Source organism: Chroicocephalus ridibundus, chromosome 10 (assembly GCF_963924245.1).
Source record: "Chroicocephalus ridibundus chromosome 10, bChrRid1.1, whole genome shotgun sequence".
NCBI classification, from domain to species: Eukaryota; Metazoa; Chordata; class Aves; order Charadriiformes; family Laridae; genus Chroicocephalus; species Chroicocephalus ridibundus.
In genome coordinates, this window is record NC_086293.1 from 6,059,899 (window position 1) to 6,086,194 (window position 26,296).

Sequence of the window (26,296 nt, forward strand, 5' to 3'; positions counted from 1 at the left end):
TGTTGCCATCAGTATTGCTCTTCACATTAAGTAAAGTACACACACCTCTAGCAATATATGAGCTACATATAAAGACAGTGAAGGTAAAATCTTTTCAGCAGAGTGTACCTCAGTCCTCCTTTGGCTTAAGGTGTGGAGGATTGGATTATTTTGAAAAATTTCAAAGTAACATAGCTACATTGTAAGCTATGTCAAAGGTAAAATCTGCTGATAAACTAGACGGGCTGTCTACATGTTGGTGCCTCCATAACGACCAGGAACATACAGAATTTTGCCAGTGAAGAACAAGCAGAAATGAAAAATATAAATAGGAGTTCTTTAAAATGCATATGTTTCAGATGATACCTCTGAAGTTAAAATTTTATGAGCAAAAGTGAACATGTGTAACCAACAGAATTGATTCTTGCTGTATTAAAAAAACCAAAAAAAATTGAAAGCTCTGCAGAATTACATATAATTTTCAGACCCCAATACACACCAAAAGATACAACAAATTAAAACCACTCTATAAATTTTAATAACTATTTCTTAGCTTCCCTTCTAGATGAGAAACACTGCAGCTTCTTAAAGAGAAGGAAAAACACTCACCCTCTGTTACTGACAATTGCCTTTTTCAAGTGAATATAGTTTGCAGGAAAAATCCCCTATAAGAGAAAAAAGTCTGTAAGTTAGAAAAATACATTTGCAGTTTTTACCATTTATATGGTAAGCCACAACAAATAATTGCCAATATACCTTTTAAAAAAACCACCCCTAACCAAAGAAGCTACCACAGTCAAAAGTCATTATTCAAATTAGTCACAATTGATCATTTTAATCCATTTTAGAACAGGACAGCATGCCGAATCACGCCTCCATCTGGAAAGATTACTTTCTTAATAAGGAAGTTTAGCAAGTCTATTCAATGAAAATATCACACAAAGATTCAAGCTGAGTACTTTTCAACCCCAAAAGCTCATGAAGTGTTCAGAAACACTGCTGTATGGGAAATATGCTATAAAAATCATGGGTAAATCAACTAGGACCAAACAAAACAGTGTCACTCTAATCCTGTGCAGCTGTCTGGGGTGGGATGAGACTGATTTAAAAGAAAACATTTAAGTTTAGCCAATTGTCTTCCTACTGCAAAGACTGCGAGAGCACAATAATCCACTAACAGGTGATGAGCAAGCAGGAAAAAGGTGCGACAAGCAGGAAGGGTTCAGAGAAGAGCTTGCAGTTAGCAGAAAGGAACGAGTAACAGAAGGAACTACCTGCAATATTTACTGGAGAGCTGTAAGCTAGCCGGGACAGCCAGGAAAGCAGCTATCGAGCAGTCTGCAGCATAGCATCAGTACGCTTCCAAACCAGGCATCTCTATCACTATGCTACACTACATTAGACCACAAGGACACATGTCTAAAAAACACCAAAGCAAAAAGTGCACCACCAAATTCCTGTCTAGCCCCCATTACCAGGCTTTCACTAAGGAAAGAAGTATTCTATTACTTGCATACCCTGGAGCTGTCCTTTTTCCTCTCTCTTTCCAACAAAAAGCTGTTTAAACCCACCTGGGATAGCTCCCATTATTTGCCTTTTGCTGTTCCCATGACAGTTGGATTCTAACTTTGCGTGTGCCACTGTGTTCTCATGTGATGAGACATGTGGAAAAGAGGTAATTTCATAGCGTTCCATTCTCTCTTTAAAGCACGTGGCCCTGAATCCTCAGAGCAAATTTGGTCAGTCAGCAGGAACAGTAAGCTGGCACTTTGGCGGGGAATACAGGAGCAGCATTGGTAATCTCCAGGTTAAAAAACAGCCAACAGCCTCTCACAAAAATGTCAGTTATCAAGCGTGAGCTTTAAATTTTTAGACCTTTAAAAGAGTACAATTTAGGAGAACAATTTTCATGGCAGGGTTGAAAGGAATATTAAGTAAAGATGATTCAAAATGCTAAGAAAAATTCCTTCTTTTTCATAGGCAAGACTGAAATTGCAGAAGAAAATAAAGATAAATTTAATGGGTATTGCTTCAATGGGGAGGGGGGGGGAAGTAAACGTGCATGATTTCAGCCACATGAAAATCTGGAAAAGGAAGAAGCGGTACTTCAGTTTCTTGTTTGATTCTCTTCCAATTAATGCTGTTTATTTCTGTGATTCTGTGATGGTTACCCAAGAAACCAAGGAAGGTTTGAAGGGCTCTCCGATCAAAAGTGAACATATACACAAGCGGAAGATGTACCAACACAAACACACACATCTTGGATGAGATTTATAACCACTGGAGAGATTACAAGTTAGATGGGAGAAAGGTTTCTGATCCTTTGGGTGACTAATAAGTATTGTTCTCTAAATTTAGAAAAACAATCTAGTTCTCCCACAGGAAAAAAGTTAGAGAAGTAAAATCCTAAGGGCAAGGAAAATGAAAAGTTTACACAGTTGCAACAGCAAAATAGATACAATCTCCCGCTAGATTAAAAAAAAAAAAAAAAATGTATTCACACTTACCTTTACATTGGGCTTCTTAATGGAAACACCTCTGTACCAGCCTAAAATCAGATTAAACACACTATATTAATTTGTGGTATTGTTTACTGTACACAGAAGCAAACTGACTGAAAATTATGCAGTTACTGAGATCATCTCAAAAATCAGCTGTGCCTCACAAGGGTTTGGTTTTGGGGTTTTTTTTGTTTGTGGTTTTTTTTTTTTTCTTTTGCTCCACAATGATGACAAGCAATTAAGAACCTGGAATACTCCTGTTTATTCCCACCAAGAACAAATGCAGCTTAGTATACTCAGCCACTGTATTCACAATCATTAGCCACTGTTGCAAAGACACATGCAAGAATCTGTACTGAACACTTTTCTTACACGCTGGTACCCAAGTCTCCTCATAGTGTTTATCTTAATCATACCTCCAGACTTCAAAAATCTGTCCTTTTAGAAACAGGAAAAGCCATTATCATACATATCTAATATTGTTTAAACAAATAGAAATCTTTTGCACTTGCCTGATTTTATGTATGTCTGTGAGACTACAGAACAGACTTTAGGATCTAATTTCACAAACCCAATTATTATTCTTGTATCCCCCATCAGATAACAGCCCCAGACAGGACAATAAATCAGGAGTAAAAACCAAAGCTGTAAAAGCTCGAAGTTAAACAGAAGAACCCAATTACTCCCATTTTACACAGGTGAAAGTAATGTCATTCCATGAAAGATTCATCAGGAAAACATCACCCAGTTAACAATGGAAAACTAGCACGCTGCAGTCGTCATGGTAGATGAGCTGCTCTTCCACTCCATAAGACACCGAAAACTACCTTGAATTCTTGTTAAAAACATGCTGTTTTCTTCATATCTGGGTCTAAGAGAACATAAAGCTAACCCTGAAGAGCCCACAGGAGCACAGGCGATGAATAGTGCCGGGTTGGGAGTTCTGTGGAGGAGGCCTAGCCACCCCTGGACATCAGAAATTTGTGGGCAGACCTGGCCAGGCCCAGCAACTCCACAAACTGCGAGTTCAACTCTCTGCGCATCACTCTTCTATCTACCACAGCCCAGCAATCAGACAGGCAACAACCCAAGCTTGCCAGAACCCAACAACTGCACATAATCTACATCCACTTGTCATAAAAATTCTGCTACTTTTTTTCCAGCAACTTCCTACTTTTAATTTTTTTTTTTTTTTTCCTACAGAAGGCAGATATAATTTAGTATCCACAGCATTTGAAAGAGCATTACAAGAACCTGTCAGTAACTTGCCATGGAAAATAGAGAAGAACAGAATAAAGTAACTGCATTTTGTGTCTCAGAAAAAGGACGTAATATTTGGCTGAATTATGACATGAGTCTCATTTAAAGGCTCAGAAGTGGGGAACAAGGCCTTGACTTTGTTTTAAAGACAGCCTGCTAGTCTTCATTTATTTTTTTAGGGAAATCTAAGTCAATATAAAAGAAAATAACTGATGAATTTAAGACATTTGCAAATCTTAGTACAGAAAAAATTAAAACATATCTTCTTCATGACATAAATTTGTCATGAAGATAGGACATAACACCAGATTTATTTTCCTGTGAAATTATCACTTCTATTAAAAAATAAAATTTTTTTTCAATTTACTTCTTAGTTGATCAAACTTCATGGCAAGCATATCAATATAAACATATATGCACAGACAACACATACATATCCTTAAAATAAGTAATTTCTGAAACTCCACGCAACTGTGTCTACAACACCTGCTTTTGAGTAAATGAGGCTACATATTTTTAAGGTCATGAAAAAAACCAAACGCATTCATCCTGTGATTCATTGTTACCAATATTAAATAAAGCATGCTGCTAACTTTTATATTCATAGACTCTGTATCTTAGAAATAAACATACATTTTAAGCTTTAAGACAAACCAAATGGCAAACTTCTTGTTAAACGTGGAAAAAAGTGGTTTTATCTAACTTTGCGAACAGAGCTGTAAAATTCAGAACACAAACCGATAAAGCGGACATCTATTAATGATTCAGACCTGCAGAGTAGGGAATGAAACCCATTTCCAAAAACCCACCTTATTTCTGAGTTTCAAGTTCTTAATCCCAAAACAAATCTTCAATGTTTAAAAGGTATGTGTTTACAGAGTTGTAAAAAAACAGGAATGGAAGGACCCTCGAGAAATCATCTGGCTTATCCAAACGATGTCTCTAAACCACTCCTCACAGCTGTTTAACCTGTTTTTAACAGCGTCCAATAATTTATCATCAGGACTGAATAACACAGCACTGCTTGCCTGGGGAAAGTGATCCATACGACTCCTGCAAAACCTGAATTCCAAGGTATTTCTGCACAGTATTCCAAAGAAACAGGGTATAATTTCTGCTACTCCACACAGACCAGTTTGAAAGTGGTGTGTTACACAGGCATCTTTTTGAAGAAATGTCTTCCACTGATCAACTCGGCCAAGAAAACTGCGTTTAACAGTAACATTTTAGTATAGTACTTGAAAACCTAGAATATTTATGTCAAGTGGAGATGGCAAATCCTCACTGGACAACCTATTTCCGTGGCTCAGACAACATACATGCACTTTAAAACATGAACTTTCCTTGCTGCTATTTGAATCTGGGATTTTTTTCTTTTGGAGAATTTGGAAAACAGTTTGTTGACTTCCCATTTGTAGGTAATTTTATAGATTTGAGAAGTGGTGTATTTCCCCTTCACCTCGTACATTGTGTTCTCCAAATCTTAGCTTTCCTTTCTTTTCTCTTTTCTTTTTCCGTGTGGTATAATATTTTTAGAATCATCTTTCTTTGTTTTAAGTTTCCTTCAACTCCGTGCAAGCAAGATACAGGAGAACGAAAAACTCACCAGAACCTGAAAGCACTAAATGGAAAAATGTAATTCCACATTTGCTTACAATGAACACCACCAAAACCTCATTCTGTATCTCAAAGTAAAAGCTATGAGAAAAGGTACAATGCTTTTTTTAAAAAACACATTTAGAAAATTGCATCTTGGTTACATTATTGACTAAAACAAACTAAACCTTTATTCTGGAATTAGTCTTAAATAGATTAATATTGATCTAATAATCTATTTTAAAGAACATTTATTCTTGAGGATTTAATCACAATACTCATCAAATCCAGACAGATGCCTCAGCTAATTGTGATCACAACATGGACTACACGGTTAGACCTCAATACCGACTAGTGTTTTTAGATGTTACTGTACTACAAAAATTAATTTTTAATACTTTAGAACTATGGCATTCATTTTCTAGTGATATATGGCCTTTAAAGGGTACTGGCTTCAAGGAAATGGTGAAAAAGATGGAATTTAAAATAAAGAAGCAGAAAAACATGGCTATGAAGTGACAAGAATTTCGTGAATAAGTTGATGTGAAAGAACAATTGCGAGTATCCACAATTTGAACAGATTAACTGCCTAGTAATTGTAAGTAACTAATAAGAATCTGAGGACGGGTGAAGTTAAGGCGTAAGACCAGAGGTAGAACGCCTACAAATTTTACAAAGACTGTGCTTCATGCATACAATGCCTCCCCTCATTTCCTCTTCTCACGGCTAAGAATATTCTCAAACTGCTTGCCCTGCTGGATGAGCTAGGGAAAGGGAGACAGATAATTCTAACTAATTTTTTCAAAAAATGAATCACCATACTGGGTCTGGCTGGGATGGAGTTAACTTTCTCCACAGCAGCCTGTCTGGTGCCGTGTTTTGGATCTGGGGCTAAAGCACTGCTGATGAGACACCAACATTTTGGTTATTGCTGAACAGTGCTTGTACAACATTATCTTTTTCCCCAATGTGCCACCCCCGGTGAGTAGGCTAGGGGTAGGCAAGAAGCTGGGAGGGGACATAGCTAGGGCAGCTGACCTGAATCAGTCAAAGAGATATTCCATACCATATAACATCATTTGCTATAAGAAAACCAAAAATTAGTCTACTAGCAGCACCATTTTAAGCAACGTCCTATTCAGGATAGAAAGGAAAACACTAAATATATCCCAAATAAGTCTGATGAATTTCAAGTATTATATCATAGTCAAAATAAAGTAGACAAAGCAACAAAGACATCCTAGAAGGGGCAAAAATACCTTCAGTGATACAGATGACACTACAAGCAAGCTTTTTTTTTTTTCTTTTTTTCCTTTGATCACACAGGAAGATAGGCATAGGATGAGCCTACTCCTTACACGATAGCACAAGGCCAACTGAATAAGCACTGTTACGTGTGAACATTTGTGAGAAGCTGAGGATGAATGCAGCCATTTAGATTGCATCTTAATGTTGCGTCGATATGTATTTCTAGGTAAGTGTCATGACAAAACCACATACATGTTAAATTTTGATGAATGGAAGTGCAAGGCTTTATGTTTGTTTTAAAAAAAAACCTGATAGTGAGATAGACATAATGCCTCAGTAAAACAGAAACAGTGCAGGAATTACATACACTTTTCTAATCTAACTGATTTGGAACACCTCATGCTCAGTATGCATCAGGCAAAGGTTTAATCCAAGTACTGTAAAGGAAACTGGATGAATCATATCCATTCCAATGTGATCTGGACAAGTCACTGTATCTTAAAGCCCTATTCCAACTTTGCTTTTACGTGGACTGTACTGCACAGTGCAGCAGATAAACCAAGCACACTACCTGAAGCAACACAGCCACATTGCACAGTGTTCCATGCCAGCTAGGCCTACCATAGAGTCTAAACATTATGGTTTTAAGGTGAAACATAAAATCCAGGAAAAAACACAAGCCTTTAAAGCTGCTTTTTTTCAATAGCATCTAACGATATTGATACAAGCTATGAAAAGTTAAGAGCAGGTTGATCTACAGCTCTCCCCTCTGCGCTGCCTATACATATATTCACACTGTAGGTTACTTGCAGGCCAGTAACAAAAGCTAAATTACTTAGCAGTATATGCAAGAATGTGTCCCTGTCCATTTTACAGCTATAAGAAGCATTAGTCTTCCTGCTTAGCTCCTCTGAACATAGAGTTCAAGAAGGCCTCTGAAGAGGCAGAACAGAAAAATGGATTGTGAATGTATATTCAGAAAGCCAACCGCATCCTGGGCTGCATGAAAAGCAGCGTGGCCAGCAGGTGGAGGGAGGTGATGCAGCCCCTCTACTCTGCTCTGGTGAGACCCCCCCTGGAGCACTGCGTGCCCCTCTAGAGTCCTCAGCACAAGAAGGACATGGACCTGTTGGAACGGGTCCAGCGGAGGGCCACGAAAATGATCAGAGGGCTGGAGCACCTCTGCTATGAGGACAGACTGAGAGAGTTGGGGGTGTTCAGCCTGGAGAAGAGAAGGCTCCGTGGAGACCTTATGGCAGCCTTCCAGTACCTAAAGGGGGCCTACAGGAAAGCTGGGGAGGGACTCTGGATCAGGGAGTTGAGTGATAGGATGAGGGGTGAGGGTTTCAAACTGAAAGAGGGGAGATTTAGATTAGATATTAGGAAAAAAAATCCCTCCTGTGAGGGTGGTGAGGCGGTGGAACAGGTTGCCCAGAGAAGCTGTGGCTGCCCCATCCCTGGAGGTGTTCACGGCCAGGTTGGATGAGGCTTTGAGCAGCCTGGTCTAGTGGGAGGTATCGTGCCCACGGCAGGGGGTTAGAACTAAATGATCTTTGAAGTCCCTTCCAACCCAAACCATTCTATGATTCTATATACCAACATCACATATCCAAAAAATGCTCAGGTACATAACGTATCGTTCTCCCACAACTACCTGTATATATAGAAATTCACGGCGTGGGAAACTTGAAGCCATACCACAGAAACCTGCATACTCCTCGATGAAGACTGAAAAACAGTCTTTTCAAAGATGTATCACGCTCAGAAGTCTCAGCAATAGTGCAATCCCAGTTAAACTGCAAAAGGAGCTCTGCGGCAGGCCTGCACATCTCAGTCTTAATCTGAGTGATTAAAAGAGCTACCAATGTTTCTTCATCTTTACTTGAAAGTGCCTTGAACAAAACAGGATATTCTTTCTATAAGCCACCTTGTAACCCTTTTCAGATTTCCCCTTTGTCAACAAGAAGTCTGTCACATGGAAAAAACTCATCCCTTTTGAGCACTCATTAGCAGAAAAACAAAAGGGTCCTAATTGAAAGGTATTGGTCTATTTTTCAGAAAAATAAAGTTCAAAACCCCAAATTCCACTTATAATTTCTCGACAAACAGAATTCTGAAAATAAATTACATAAGGATTTATGGTAAGTCCTAAAGCTAAACGTGGTTCTTAAAGAAAGCACTGCAAGTAGAATCTGCTACAAGAATTCGAACCTTTTGTCCTACAAAAATAAGTACAGTTTGCAGTATTGTGAGTAACTCTCAAATCTGGAGGAAAAGCTATCTTTTGCATACACTAGCCAATAATCAATTGCTTTTACCTTTTAATCTGCATACAAGCTGCTGTGCAGAACTAAAGGTACTCAAAGCGACCCAGAAGAGGGACAGTAACAGTGCTTAGCAAAAGCTTCCTGATGCTGAAACCACTCAATGCCAAGATCACTCTGTTCTGAGCTGGATGCTCTGAGCAGTGCCAGGACAGGACGAGGAACAGATGAATACCCTACCCAGCCTGCCAACACCGCGTCAGGGAGCAGCCTCACACCAGCAGAACCACAGGTATACACTAACAATGCAGTCAGAGATGCCACAACAAAAGCAGAAGAGATAGGATGTGCTTCATCGTGGTGTTAGCCAAGTGAAGGGCCATCAAGAAGCCATTCCCGTGCTCCAAAAGACTAGTTTGAATAGCCAGGCAAGATCTGCCACAGCAGCTGTGTGGGTCTAAGAGACTCCAGTTCCGCTGGCACACTCCACAAAAGGCAAAGAGGAAAAGGGATGAAAAGGGAAAAAAGGCGAAGAGGAAAAGGGATATCTCACTGGAGACATCTTTCTCAGGGGAAATGCAAATTACTGGGAGTGAGTCGGTTTGGCCCAGCCAGCCACAGGACAGATCCTGACTCCAGGTGGAAGGAAACCCACATTGCTCCCACAGCAATGACAATCTGAAGTGTGATTCCTCACTCATCTGCATGGTACAACTTGGAAGCAGGGCAAAGACATCACTTTCTCAAGCACACTGAATTCTTCAAGAATTTAAGAAAAAACCCTAATCCCTATTTAAGTGTCCCAGACACTGGGAAGTCTTCATTTAACTGTGCTGTCACTGCTGGAATAACAGAGAGAAACTTTAAATATATTACATGCATGGCTTAAGAATACTATTATTAACATATACACAAATCAAAATCATGTAAATACTTGTGTGGATACCAGAATTTGCATGGGTAAGATAATACTATATTAACTGGTGCTTCAGGCATCAGCTAGTGTTTCTCTTCTTCAGTGGATATGTAAGAGTCTCAAGGTAATAATTAAAGTAACTGAAGTTGTAGTATTTTAATCTAAAGAAAACTGCTCCCTAGCAATAAAAATAAATGGACAAAACAGTCGTTTTAAATTTACCCTGAATGCCAGTGGCAGGGAGCCGTATGACTTGAGAAAAGTGCAGTCCACACGTGTATTTCAAACAATGCATATGCTCATGCTTTGTCAGTTGACAGAAGACAACTGTGTCTTTCAGCATTTTTACATGGCATACTACCCCCGTACCCTTTCACCTCCTCAACGTGTGGCATGTACAGCAGAGAACACCGCTTACTGTTTCAGTTCTCTCTCAGTGGCAAGATCATAAGTGGAAGGACTCAGAGAGGGGAACAGTAACTATAAAACCACCCTAATAATGTCACATGCTTTAGAAATAGCACAATGTTTGGTGAAAACATGGCTGGAGCTGTCGGTAGCTTCTGAGGAAAGGCAGACACCAAGTCCACGGGTTTGAACCCTGTCATATTGAACTATTGGGGGTAGTGGGTCAGGGAGGCGGTGGGAGGCATTTGTCAGATTTAGACATGGTTAGAAAACAGGGATTTAGATGTCTGTGGTCTGGTATGAAAGCACACAGCGTGGTAGGCACACAAATTGAATGAAATTCAGAAGTTCCAGTTTCAAGCACATGAAGAAGATTCATAGTAACAATCACAACTGTATTTCATTGCATTTTATTTAAATATGCATAGACAATCACAATAAAAAAGATTTTTTTAAAGTATGTTATCAATTGGTATTCATATTTATTAGTCTTAAATAGACAAATAGGTGCATATATACGTGTGTGTGCGTGCGCACGCATACTTCCCTTTACTCTGCAAATAATCTAAAACTTAGCTGCAGAGGTACCCGAGAACTTGATATAGAAGATTCCCTACTCTTACACTCAATCGCTCTAAACGCAGCGACTGCTTTTTATGTCAGTCACCACAAAAGAGCCCTTGCTCTTCTATAATAATAATAGTTACTCAATAAGTCATTATGATTAAAAATAAGCACATTCAGATGTATAACTAGTATTTGAATCTTTGTCAGCCTTGAATTCTTCAGTGAGACTCTGAAATCATTCTTCACGTCACTAGAAGATATGCATGTATGTGAATCCTTTTAACCCAGACAGCAAAGTACCTACTGTAGAGAATTATGCACAAACTATTCTAACAAGCGAAGCTGAAACAGCAATGGATCTTCTGATGACTCCCACAGTCCCTTATTTGCATGGCTTAACATTAATTTATCCAGTTTGTCTGGACAAAAGAATCCCCAGCAAATAATGCAGAAGTAGAAGATGAGGTATGTTTCATTCTAAATTTGCAAGGCAGACCAAGGACCTAGTTAAACAACCACTTAGGCAAGAATGCTTAAACAAATACTTTTTTTTTTTAAAAAAAAAGAACCTACTCTGCTCGTTTAGTGTGGTTTTTTGCATAATTCACACATGCAAGAGCTGCAGCACAGACCATCTGAATATTTAGACAAATTTCATATTGTGGAGTTCCAGACATTATTATCAAAGCTAATCTATCTTTTTATATATGTAAAGTCCATGGTAAAGGCACCTAAATCAAAATGACAGGGCAAAGGGCTTAAAAAACAAAACCAAAAAAACTCTGTACAAACTCCTCCTTCCACCCAGGAAAATGCTTTGTCTGAGGGCCTCTTTTCTGAGCAATTTGAAGACTGGCATGAATTGCCTTTGAGGAATCATCCTCAAAACTACTGGCAAAGGAAATATACGGAGCTGAATTATTGTAACACTGTAAAGAGACCTTGGATTATCCTTCTGCTTTTCTGTAAGCAACCTGCTCCTTTGAGATCGTGCCTTCATTTCCCAGAGCTTTGAAAGTTTCCTTGATTATCAGAAATGGTTTGAAAATACCACGACTGCTTTCAGCAATATACACTGTTTCCCCTTAAGAGTTATACTATCCTATACAAAGTAATAAATTTTTCCCAAGCTTGCACCATGTACTAATTCACAAGAGCTGGTAGAATGACTGCAATTAACACTCAGTGCTTGAGTAAAGATTAGCCCATTACACCACATGTGATTTAAAAAAAAACAAACACATTATCATTTGCAGCTATAATACTACATGTATTGTTTACAGCATGCTTCTTCATGGATTAAACATCACCACTACACTGCAAAACTCTCAACAGAAAATTTTTTACAAGTGTCAGTGAAGAAGCTACTGCTTTCCTAGAAAAACAGCATGTATGAGGTCACTTTTTCATAAAGCATTAAGTCAGCAGGTAAACAAACATAACACCTGTGTACAAGAAAAAGCTGCAAGAGCAAAAGACAGTTCTAGGCATGAGAGAAAAGCTGGTCTTCTGACCAGCATGCAGAAGGTCTGGGTAGCGACACTAACACTAGAGATGAAAAACAACTGTAAACTGAAGAAACACAAAACCAAACCTACAGATTTGTGGATCTGGGTTTTGAATTTTTTTTAACACTTCAGCATTAAGGTTACATTATTCCATCTCAGACTACAGTGAAACATGTTCTCATACTGTATCTTGTCCACCTCCTTCTCAATAGACATGTTTTACACCACTTGCTCACTCTGAACATTAGGATAAAAATCATTCTCCTTTTAGATACAACAACTTCAATCATACTATTCATGTGAATAAAGCAGAGGATTAGGACATTCAATTTATTCATACACAGACATTTCCAACCACATAAGAAAGAACTATAGTTATAACATTTACAATGGCATTTCCCTTTAAGTACAAAAAAAACACATGAAGAAAAATGCAAAGCGATCCCCCCATAACCCATATTCTCTACATTTTTTACAGTATTGCTCCCAAATGCTTTGCTGATCTATTTCATAACTAATATTTTCCATGTGTTCTGATGTTTCTAAATAACAAACACATACTTAATTGAAATGCATAACAGTAAAACTGAGAAAATATGGTACAAAAAGATACTGATTATATACTTCACATGATGAAAATTCACTGTAAGACCCAATTACAATACAACAATCAGGTCAGGGTTCAAGATTTTCTGGACAGATGGTTAACTTAAAACACACTGACCCCCTATCAGACTGGATTAGTGCCAACAGCACTCAGCCTTTCCTACAGAAAGTGGGTCAGAAGAGGTTTTATTCAAGTGCTTTCATTTGATGCATCACGATTTCCCAACAACTTATTAAAATCTGCTAGATTAAGATATTTGTATATTCTTCCATAGAAAATGGGATTCCCTCTTGGACATCACACTTACCTTCACATTTTTCTAGGATCTGGACAGTTTCACCTAGTTCCAGGACCAAGCCTTGCGGTACAGTTCCTCGGAAGCTGCATATCACTAGAGGGTGGGGAAAAAGAGAGAGAGACACATATGAGGCTTGAATCTTTGCATGAATTTTTCTTCTAAGCATAGCACTTTAGCTCACTCCTTACATAAAAATAGCTATTACACAGCTGCCCAGAAAACCTGTCAGCCAACATTTCCTCATCGGATAACTTTATTTCAGCCCTTATCAGAAATTAAGCTCAGCAGCAACATAAAAGCTGTGCTTTTTAAAAGATTTTTTAATTAAGCAAGGCTTGTAATCACTTAAATCACCAAGCCCTGATTCATACTGCATACAAAGATTTCCTTGTCTCACAGTTCTTACTCTGCTACACAATTCATCAATGGAACAGGCAGTCCTAACTGCAAGGACTATAATAGGAAGTCAACTGCAAGGATTACTTTCCTCCAAGTTGAAATTATTTCAAGTACCATCTGTGCAGCTAATACACTGCAAAAATCCTATATTACCATACATTATTATATTTAAGTAGATATATAGAAGAATACATAAGAATCTGTACTTTTGACAAGCACTAACATGGCATATATCTTAAATATTTTTCTAGGTATCTTTAGTGTTCATTAACCAGACAAAGTAAGAACCCATCTTAATGTTTCAGAAAATAGGAATACAATCAAAAATTACCAAATGAACCTCAAGTTTAAAAATAAACTTTAAAAAATTATCACAGTGTATAATGATATAGTCTTTAACCATATTTATCAAAATACAATAAGGACATGGACATGGGTAGTTTCCCAAAATACGACATGTCAAACAAAATGATGAATTGCAAATGAGGTCGGCCCCCTCTCAGTCCCGTAATGCCTGTTCACCGGCATTTAAAAACTCACAGATTTAATTCAATCACGCAAGTACCTTGTTCTAAATAAATACATGCTCAGACAGAGTATACCCTATATGTCACCTACACACACACCGAAGCACAAGGGAAATTCCATGAGTTGAAACAGTGACCTCCAGTGGGCATCGTCCTTTTTGCCAATTTAAGAGATCATTCCCCTTTACATGCAGACACAAGCTATGGAGGAGGTGTTCCCACATCATGGAGCTGCATTTCATGAAGATCTTTTTGTGTCAAGGCCACTGAATCCCTTATGACTAAAGCCTCTCTGTGCAGAACTGAAAGCAGTTAACCAGAAAGTCTGAAGTCCAGAGGAAGAACACCTTGGAAACTAAGACTATCATCTGCACCATCTACCACAAGGTTTGTTTCTTGAACCTTGAATTTCAAGAAATAATGAGAAAAGCACAGAAAAAACTTCCATCAAAATAAAACACAGTTTCAACTGTATACAGAGATTTCAAGAAGTTAAAGGCCAAGAAAGAACAAACTACTTACACCAGGTAAACACCCACACAGATGAACGTAATATGAGAAAGAATTTGAATCAAAATCTGAAGAGAACCAAACAGCATCAACTGTTTTCTCTTCCACATTGAGACTCAATGCAGTGTTTAATTAAAGAGGAAAAAACTAGGGATTCCATGACCAAACCTAAACTGTTCTCTCAGCGTGTACAGCCCAGGACAAGTCACCGCTGGTTAAATGAGGTTTTAAATTCTTGTTTACATCAGAGACAGGAGAAACATAACAACTGGCTCCAGACGGGAGTAATGCAGACAACATAATCCAAGAAAAATACTAAGCTTGTCAGCATTCTGGATTCATTCTTCACCCGTGAAGAAATCATAAATATGGATTTCGACTAAAGAAAAACTACTTAATGCTTGTCCCAAAGTACAGGAACACTGATAGTTGCCAAACACTTTACCGGCAGGCCACAATCAAATCTATAATGGCCCCTCCAGTATTTTAGATAGCAGAATCCTTTAAATACAGAATATGGGGGGGGTTGTTTTGGGGTTGTTTTTTTTTTTCTAATAGGTAATTTTACCAAAACAAGAAGGTAGAAAAATATTTTATTTCTAAGTTGTTTTGCAAAATACAGTCCTATATTAAAATAACGTGACTCTTCCGTTCAAACCAACAAAAATACTAAAAAAATTCAAGCAGGTCTTAAAAGTACAGGATTTTAGAAATCCTGAGTGAAAAGCTACTAATGAAAACACCAGAAAAATGGAGAAATGTTAATACAGTAACAAGTTATATTAATTTATGGGAATAATTCTAGATAAACAATCATTTAAAAAATCTATATATACATGATAATATTAAATCCAATTTCCAGGCCATTTTTAACTTCTCTGAACATGCCAAGATTATCATGACACTGAGACACGTAAGCATTGATGGTTTTATACAAAAGAAGAGTTTGAAATCTAGAGAGATTAATGACTGACCAGTCTTACTTAGCTAAGTCCAACAAGTAATAGTTAGTCTGAAAAACATTATTGCATGTTAACACTGCATTAGAAGTTTTGAATTAGCAAACAACAGCTAGCTTCCTATGAAAATTATTTACTGTATGAAAACTACTGAATAAAGGATGAAAACAAGAAAGAAACTGGATTTGATGCAACTACTAGTTCTTTGCTCATCAAATACTTGCCTGTGATGTAACACTAAAATTGAGCTTAGAATGAAAGCTAAAGAAAAGGTAGCAGGAAAACACAGTACTGTTTTTTTCAACTGACGATACAATAAATTTTAAAAATATGACCAAGAATAATGACTTTAATATATTTAGGCTTACAAGAAATAATTCTAATAGATACATTAGTTTATAGACGCAAACTGTCCACTTATAACAGGCCACACAAAGCAAACCTGCTATAAGGACTGTACTGTATCAATATGTAAGAGTACTCATTAATAAGACAGCCAAAGCTCTTTTCTTAGGTCTACTTCAGTCAAAAAAGAATAAACAAACAAGAATCACAGAACAGAAATGAACTGATCGCATCAGCTATAGATACAGTCTGGATGATCATTCTCAATTAGAAAATAAGTTCTCATACAAAAATAACATCCACCTTGTGTTCCTCATTCTTAATACAGCAGTATGAAATCTAATACCTTCATTGATAAATTTGTAGTCATCAATAAATTGCATGTCTCTTCTGTTTGACAATTTTCATAATCAATAGGGTACGTGAATAGCAACATGGATATTTTCAAAATAACAGAAGGCAAATCTCAAGAGTAGCTGACTTTGTAGCCACACTAAACTAAATGAAAGTCGGGAAAAATTAAAGAACCCAAATAAACTGACCAAATACACCAAACCGTATCTTGTTAAAACTGTGTAACAAGAACACAATTTAACATCTCTGATATAAAAAAAGAATTGTAAAAATAGCTACTGATTATGACAGAATCCCAGAAATTTGAGGTTATTTTGTAGTCTGGTACATGATTCCAAAGGTTACTGCCAAAGTTATTGATGTTTTTGCTAAGCTAAAAATGCAACACAATCTTATTTAGGAAGCCACTTTTAGGTACACAATTCTTCTTAACAGTATTATTTGAAAAATATGAACACAAATGTATATGGAATAATTTAAGCATTCTGGGGAAAATAACTTACAGAGAGGACTCCAATAAGTGACTTCTGTCCTTCCCACAGAGAAATTCTTCATAGCATATGAACATCTACAAACTGTCTATCAGTCAACAAATCTCCATCACTTCTTACAAGTGTCATCCCCTTGGTCACCAGAATACAGAAGTAACACATTCTGCCAAAGAGGAATGCTTTGAAAAAGTACCACGTGCCACTTTCATGAATTATCTCCAAGTCAGAGGTTCCTTCCTGTCTATGAAAGCGGGCCACAGCAAAACAAACCCTTCCTTCTGCACCTCTGCAATTTATTAATGAGAAAGGCACAAACTGGTTCACATAAGCAGTTACTCTAAAGCTGTAGCAGACTGCATGAAGGAATTAGGGGGTATAAAATATAAGAACAAATGGAATTGGAATAAGTTTGGAAAGTCAAAGATCCAGGCAGGAGAGGACAGGTTCAGAAGCGTTGTCCTTGCCTATGGACATGCCCTGATACAGTATAAGCAGCTGCATTGTAAGTCACCAGCAGTAACAGAAACTGCTTCAAAGGAATAAGGGTACACAGATAAACATGCCATCTTAAGAAAGAGTCAATTCATCTGTGTAGCTTACTGAGTCCTCAGATATCTAAAGGAGCTGCTTGCTATATGGACAAAGAAGATCCCCTTGATACAATCCAGTAGGTTTTACAAAAGCTGTTCTAAAACAGCCCCTGCCAAAAGCTCTTGCAGAAACTGAGCTTGGCTGTGATAAAGTGGGAATGCATTTGCACAGATAAATAACCAGCTAAGAGATACAAAATAGAAGAATAAGTAGCCAGTTTCTTAGTGAAGACAGGTTGAGCAGCAAGCTCTAACGGGTTCTCTGTTGGAGCCTTTTCTGTTCAAATTATGTCTAAATGATCCAGAAAAGCCAATCATTTGGAAAAGTGACAAGGTTTGTGAAGCCACTCAAGTTATTCAGGGTAATAAGCAGTTGCAGATGGACCTAAGTACCACAAGTAGAACTGGCGGATATATACCATTTAGTTCATCTACATGGTGTTTCACGAGGGATGAACAATCCTAATCTCACATACAAAATGCTCGTCTCTCCCCTTGCTATTACCACACCGAGCAAGACACCAGAGTTCTTGTTGTAAACTCTACGCTCAGACACTGTCAAGCAGCACCCCCCTCCTCATCACCACCACGTCACAGCAGAATACTATCCCTCATTACCACCACATCACAGCAGAATACTATCTTTGGGGGAAAAAAGGAAGACACCATTACCTACAGGACTGTATAAAATTCACAATGAACCCCCATGTGCCAGTTTTCCCCCTTCCCCTTTGTCAAAAATGTATCCTTTGTCGAAAAGGACAGAGCAGCCTAAGTAAAGGTAGAAAGAAGTGAGATAAGAGACACCAAGGTCTGCATAAGAGCTTTTATTAGATTAATTATGAACCAAGATAAGACTCTTCTACCAGTAAGACTGACTGCTGAAAGAGGTGGAGAGAGTATAATTGATAAATTGTATGGAGAAGGTGAACAGGTAACAACTGCTCATTATCCCTTACAGTACAAAAAAGCAGAGCAGTGTCAAATGAAACAGCAGAGAAGAGCTCAGGACTTTATTTAATGAAGTACTTTTCCACACAGTGCATAAACTGTGAAACTCCTCACAAGATGCTGAGGGTGTGTCCTGGGTTGAGCGACATAGGACTAATTTCTCTTCTAATGCTGGGGAAAACTCCAGTGTTTGAATTTGTGAAAATATTTACTTTATAGCCAGCTAGGCTATGTGGGATTCAAGGTCTCAGTGTTTTCAAGCCTTGCCAGATGCAGGGATGAGGAGGGGCGAGGCCTGGGCATCTGACTCAGCCTGGCCAACAGGATTATTTCATGCCATGAATGTCACATTCTGTATAAATTAGAAAGTTTGCTGCGTAGTTTCTCTCTCCCTTGATACCAGCAGCCCAGAGAAACTCCTTGCCCCGGTGCCGGACCCCTGAGGCCTTCCCTTCCTCCTGAAGCCTCAGCGCTCGCAGTGTCCGACATTTGCTGTCCCCTGCTGGGAGTGCACAGCTTCCTGCTGATATAATTGGCTGAGTATAATTCTTGTATATCTTATATTAGTATCAGAATTAATACTGGTTCTTTAATATTATTGTTAATTATTTAGTCTTATCATATTAAATCTATTTATATTTCAACCCTTGTGTTTCCTTGCTTTCCCCAATTCCCCTTTCCGGGTGGAGAAGGGTCATCGGGTGACAGAATAATTGTCTAAACAACAACAAATTGTTATGGGTTTTCTCAAACTGTAACAGGGTGATAAAAAAATAATAAATAAATCACTCAAGTTCAGAAGCAAAGAGGATAAGTTAATGCATGTGTACCACCTCAGGCGCAGCAAGTGCCTAACCCAGGAAGCACTTAAGTCTTGGGAAAGCATCACATATGCTTCCCTTGCTGTGCTACTGCACTGTGAACACCTGCTATCGGCCACTGACGAGGGCAGGACGCGGAGTGAGATGGGCTTGTGGCTGGGCTGTTACAATCCCTCTCACGCTCACAGCCTGAGCTTCTGTTGGCCCTTGCTCTCTATTGATTTGTGACCTCATCCGAACACTATTAGGGCAAAAAGAGAGAATACAATTCACAGTAGAGAAACGTTAAATTAGATTTCATGTGTGTCATTATTACTTTCTGCCACCTACCTAAATAACACAGCTGTTTTCATTTATGCTGTGGTATAATTTAAAATATATCTTCCTTTTTTAATTCCTTCTACTTCAATTTCCTACATCCCGACTTCCCCCGCCCCCCCATCTCACCTGGGTCACAATGCTTCCACAGATCATTTTTCTTCTCAAATGGATTATGTCAACTACATGATAAACAGTAACAGAAGTGCGTCACATTTTTTACACAAACAGTGGGGAAAGCCAAAACAAGAACATGCCAGAGTACTGTCCAGCCCAGTATCCACATAAAGATACTGCAGCATCTAGCTGCCAATTCCCCTGAAACATCATTTTTTCTTAGCATATACCTAAAAATATTTTGCAGCACAGGGAACTGGCATAGGTATATGCCTTCTGCATGTAATTTCTAATTTTTTCAACTTATTTCTACATATTGTAGTAAAGCCTACAGAAGTATTTTGATATTTCATAATGTTCTATTTACACTATAAACTATCAGTTCAGCCCATAAGAAGTAATTTGTATATTTTCATAAAGGAACAGAGACCTTTTCCTGCCCTGTTCCTCTCCACCTTCCAAGATGTACCAACGAAAATTGAAAGTATTCATTTAAATGAGGGCTGAAAAACAAAATCAGTTCAAGAGGCTTCCATGTTTACATTGTCCCCTTTTCCTTCTCCAAATCTAAATTTTATCTAATCGTAACGTTGGGCTTTTTAAAATTATTATTTCTCACGTTTTCTCTCCACAATAGAAATAATTGCTGCTAGAACATATCCAACATGATAAACACATTTTTGTTTTTCTTTGTCACAAGGTGTTGGTGAGGCCAAGATTTAATGTATTCTGTGGGTTAACCTGGGGGGAAAAAACCCACAAAAACCCATGACATCTCATATTATCAACTGTTAACATGCCTGTTTTTTTGGGTTTTTTTTTCCAGTTTCACTGGGTCTTTTTTAGTTGCATAATGTGACAAAAGAAACAAAGTTTCTGAATTCCTTCCACTGTAACAATCATAATTTTGCAAACTTTCAACATATCTCTGTTTATTTGTGGCTTCAAAAAACAAATCTCCCTGGCCTTTGTGACAGTTTTTTCCAGTTCTCAACTCATTATTAGTATTATCTGTCTTACTAAAATTCTGGTAACTTGTGACATCTTTAGATAACACCAACAGAACATATACAAATGTTTCAGGTTAAAGTACGCCGTTTAATTTTTTAAATGCTCTGTACTACACTCAACATGCAGTTATTCAGGTTATGCACTAATCATGCCCTAAGAATATCTTTGACCAAACTAATTTCACAAGGGATGGCAAGGATAAAGCCTAGAAGCAGACCTGCAGTTGTGTTGCTCTGTACCCAAATTACTTAGCCCCATACCCTACCAATTTATAATCACACTGAGCAGACACTCAATTGTGTTCTGTGCTACAAATGTCAAAGTTTTTAAGTTTTCTGATGGTGTAATTTATGCTTTATAACATATAACTATAGTTTAAACTCAAACCTCTATCACACTCTATCAGCTAAGAATGTGTTCATGTTTACTTTGGTAAACACATATAACAAACTCTTAAATCTCACAATCCTTATAAACTGCTACCAGTTACCACTCTTACTAGTTAACATGGAATATGAGTCAATCTCTGAGCCTAATAATGACTGATACTGATTAGCCTTTAAGAAAATAATGCAATTACTTCAGACCGATAAATTAATGTTATGAGGAAGATGTCTTTCCTGAAAATGATTTTTCATATAAATCCATCTATTAAAAGTGTATAGTGTATCTAACAGTATAGGCTAGTTTTAGCAGCTGAATAAGATGAACTTTGTTTTCTTCCCTGTAATACTTAAATGATAATAAAGGCTCCATGTAACTTAACAGTCACTGTAGTAGGCAAAACCAATAATGGCTCCAAATCAAATACCTTTTCTCTAACAGAGGCTAAAACAAGAAGGTGAAGGAAAGATATTAGAGTAGGGCAAGAATGTAGCTTTCCCCAACTTGAGCCATCTGTGGACTGGGACTTCCTAAAGAGTAAATTTTTATTAGTATTAATTTTATATAGGTATTTAATAGTGCTTTCTATACGTTTTCTTCTATGGAGCCACCTACATGTTTTTGAACCACATCAATTTTTAACATTCAGATCACCCCAGAACTCCACACTTCACTTATGGATCAGATAGAAAGCATTTTTCAGTTGTTCGGATCCTGCATCACCAATGCCCTATGGGAGCTCTATGAAAATAAAAAGAGTGAACAATACATTTCTATTCTTCCACTCCACAGTATTTATCATTTTAGAAAGTTCCGAACTACCTTTTATGAATAATTTGTTTTTTAAAAAGGGTGACAGATGTTAATTCTTTGTATTTACACACAGCAATATGACTGCGCAAGAAAAAAAAACAACCCAGCATTAATACAAGATACCACGCAGAAGAAAAGACAGCTAAAAGGCACAAGATTTGGCTTTACCTTTTTGTGAGGCAATGGTGTTGCACAATCACACCTACAGGCAGCAAAGAATTAATACTTTCCAAACCACCTTGTACCTTCCACTCTGAGCCTCTCAAGGCTACAAACCTTTTTTCAGCAAAAAGGAGTAGTTCTTGCAAACAGAAAATTGTGGGTTTAATGATTTAAAAGATCAAAAAATAGTTTGAGGGAAAAAAACCTTCACATTTTCATAACAAAATTAAAGGCCAATACAATTAAATTTTTGTGGAACTGCTTGATTAAACATGTGAGCCTCATACGTTGCACGGTTAAAGTCTGATGATATTTGAGAAGGGAGCAGAACCACAAGGAAATTTAAATGAAAACATTCTCATTTTATTTACAAATACCTAGAAGAATGTTTTCACCTTCACAGTATACCTTCTAAGTATTTAAATGATTAATTGTGGGTGGGGGTTTCAATTATTTGCCAGAAACGAATTTGAGACATGTAAATCTATTTGCAAGTTCAGGCCACATTTAGCAAGTATGTTTACAAAGAAAACAGGGAACAAAAATGAGGTCGAGTATTTCCAAAACATTCCACTGCTTAAGCAAGATGGACAACATAAAGAATTTAGGTACAAAGGAGAAGAAATATCCAGTAACAGCCTAAAAAAACCCACTACCCAAATAAAACGACACAGGGTTTTTGCAGCAAGGGGCATTTCTTGCAGAGTATGCTGGTACACATGACACAGAACAGGGCTCTAATCCGACAGGAACTGCCAGGCACTAATGTAATACACACACACACAAAAAAAGATTATCAAAAGCTGATTAAAAGGCATCCAAACATTACAATCGAAGAGTAGGGATTAAAACAAAAGACATGATTCAGAAGAAGGCTAAAGAATTTTTTGACCTTATTAATGGTTTTTATGAACTTTTATGCAAAACCTTGAGGAAGAAGATGATGCTTCGGAATTGAAAGCAATCTGTTACACGTAAGGTTTTGTATATTACCAAAATTACACTGCAATTAAGTGAAGGTATTTCAGGCTGGTCCGGGAGCACTGGCAGTTGCTAGGCAGCATCTGCTCCTGTCAGAGATGCTTCTTTCTTTGTGCAATACAGAACCTCAGCCAGGAATACTGCCACCAATGGATTATTACAAGGCAGCTTACTGCCATCACATGGCATCTGCAAAGTGCTCAAACTGCTGCCTAGCAACACCGCCTCTTTCTACTGAGTCATACCATCACTATGAAAATATTCATGTAAAAAAAGAAACAGATGCCTGAGAAGAAAGGTGATCATTCACTAGCAAAGTGAATTATTGCTAGCATCCTTCCCCTACCCTCCAAGATAAAAATAGAGATTGGGCTCAAAAATCATGAGCTGTTTAAAACAGTTTTGCACATCCTGGTGACATGAGGTAGAACTAAGAAACAGACCAAAAGCCCACAGTGCTGTCCGCTACTTTAGCTACATTAAGGAACAGATTTTGAGCTTCTAGCATTGCAGGCATCTATCGTAGTCATCCCCTCCCTGTAAATCTATTCCCTCAGCTATCAGTTCATTCAACTTCCACCCTGGCAGTACAAAGTCCCTCACCCATACATCATGCTCTCTATGCAGGAAGTAAATGCATCAGTTTCTTTTTCTCCTCTTTAAGCAGAGACAAAGACTGTTTCAGTTTCTGAAACACTTCTCCCTCTTTCCAATACTTATCCTGCAAAGAGGAGAAAAACACTGACCACACCACGCACTGCACAAAGGAGCATGGAGCCATTCTGCACTGCTGCGTTCCACAGATTGCAAGTGTGAGCCAGAAATGGCTACGCTTTACCGTTGAACACTAGGAAAGAAAAGAAGAAACCAGTCAAGTTTTTAATACCCTGGAGAATGAAGATTGCATCACCTCTGCAGGCAACCTGCTCCAGTGCTCTACCATATGCACTGTGGAAATCAATGTCCCTTGCTGTAACTTGCCACCACTGCTCCTTCTCTGTGCAACTCTGAAAAGCATCTGGCTCTCTCTTCTCCGTAACACCCTAAAATGCAGATAATCATATACTAGATCCCTTCTTATCCTCCTTTTCTACAGATTGCACCAGCCTAGACCTTGCAGACTCTCCTCTCTCATCTTGTGCGGCAGCCTCCTAAGCATCTCCTACCCTCACCCCCCATACTGTGAGATACGGTGCCCCAAGAGCGATCCCCTGAAGGAGGATATGATCACTTCCACCACCATCCTGGTTATACAGGAACACAGCCTGGCATGTGGCTAGCTACAAGACAGCACCACCGATTTAATGTTCACACATGCAAAAACAGAGGTATCATCGCATAGCGTTGTACATCCTATTCCGTTTTACACTGATCGTAAGACTTTTAGTCCTCCTATCCAACTGCTAAATAAGTTCATAACATGCTAAAGTTACCTTGGTATTTGCAGTCAGTTTGCACATTTCCTATGGGGAAGGGGAAGGGAAGAATAGAGCAGACCTATAAAACTGTATTTATCAGTATACCAGCTCCTGGATCTTAGTTGAAAACTCTGTATTTTCCCCTACACTATCTGCCACACAAGAATATTGTGTGGATACCTGAAGATAGCTTACGAGACTGCTACGAAACCTTTCAAGCCCCACATAAGAACTTTGATCTTTTTCATAAACTATTTGCTACTAAAATACCAAAAAATGAAACATTTGCCTGACATAATTGAAGACTTTTTTTTAATGAGTCTAATGAATGTTTTACCTCTGCTAATCTTAAGTAAACATACATTATGTAATGCCATCAACATTATCCGAAACATGGGAAAATCCTTTTTTTCTCTTATAGCATACTCCACTCAGGTTGAAATAATTAACTTTTTTTTTTCATTATTAAAAGAAGAATACTGAGTTTTGCCAGCAACTTGAGGTGTACTCACTCCAGAATTGAAAAAGCAGCGAGATGAGAAGTTGCAGTTTAGGGCCTTGCTGTGATGAAGAAAATGAGAGAGAAAAGCCTATTTTCTACCCCCACTTCCCCAGAGACAAGAGAGAAGCTGTTTCTGCAAGAGCAATGCTTGGTAAAAACCCTGGACCATAGAGATAACCAATACTCATCAGAAAACAGAAAAAAAACAACCCACAGCAGAGCAACTATGCTCATAATTCCGATCAGATCAATGTACTCAGAAAGGCTGAAAGAGAAGAGCAGGCGGGCAGAATGCACAGCTGCAAATTACGCTGTGCATGACGGGGCAATGAGGGAGTACAACTGACAGCAGCAGCACAAGCTGTTCCAAGTGGATGCAGAGCTGCCTGGTCAGCAGACAGCAGGCCCAAGCACATCAGCTCACAGAGCTGGTCTCTCTGTGCCCCGGGCCAGCTCTTCCCATACTAAGAAGTCATTGCCAGAGGGACAGCCGGTCAATATAACCTTTAATCAGAAACAGACATGTAGATGATTCACCTAGTCACTCTCTTCATGGAAGGCCAGCTGCACAGGTACCATGCAGCTCCATTTTGAACAGTACGGAATAGCAGATGTCAGGGCAAAATTATCTCAAACCATTGATCCTGCTTCACTAAATGCAGTGAAACAAGACTGTTGCCCCTTTGGTTTATCAAAAATTGAGTTGCCAATCATTCAGCTCATGAGCACTCAGAGGGAGAGAAAAAAAAAACCAACACAAAACCACATCAAAGTTCAAACCACAGTTTTCAATAACCTTCTTTTACTGTAATTCATACTTTTTTGGATTATTTACCCCACAGTGGCTGACACTTTCTCACTTGCATCTACGCTCTATGTCCATGTATATAATATAGCCATACATACCTAAACTTACATAAATGAGAACACATGGCTAGGTGAAGTGGTCAACTTTACACAGGCCCTTCCATAGGCATTTTTCTCTACAAGGAAAGAGATGGGTGAAATAGAAACATCTCCTCCTACCCTCCCAGATCCAAACCCACTTACTGGAAACATACGTATCACTCCCTACAGGGACTATTTAACACTGACTGCAATATTATCCTATGAAAGGTTTTCTGCTGCCTTTACTACTTGTTTGGGTAGACCACACTCCCCAGCCAGACAAAAGACCGCACGCAACCAAACAGGCCTGTAAAGAGTTGTAGGTAGCTTTCAATTGGCTTCTGTTTAACACTACTTCTGGGTTTCTCTGACATGTATGCAAGGCTTCATTTATCAAGATCAGAAGACTGAAAGGGCAGGTATACTAAGTTAACAGTTGGCATAAACATCTCATACATAAAAACATTTAGAGGGAAGAGAGAGTCCCCTGCTGTTCAAATACACAGAAACAAGAGATTTCTAGAACAGTAAGCCACCTGCCAAAGCAAACTGAACTCCAGCTTGCAGGGTAGCTCACAGACCTATATTCAAAACAAAGGAAAT

General features: G+C 38.3%; 1 protein-coding gene across 1 annotated transcript in view; it reads right to left on the minus strand.

Moving 5' to 3' along the window:
• The window catches only part of DOCK3 (dedicator of cytokinesis 3), a 221,486-nt gene that overhangs the window by 187,154 nt on the left and 8,036 nt on the right, over nt 1-26,296 (minus strand). The window contains exons 2-4 of the mRNA XM_063348169.1: nt 13,162-13,245; nt 2,487-2,527; nt 589-644 (exon numbers count right to left, since the gene is read on the minus strand). Coding sequence (XP_063204239.1) covers nt 589-644; nt 2,487-2,527; nt 13,162-13,245 — 181 coding nt within the window. The remainder of the gene's footprint in view (nt 1-588; nt 645-2,486; nt 2,528-13,161; nt 13,246-26,296) is intronic.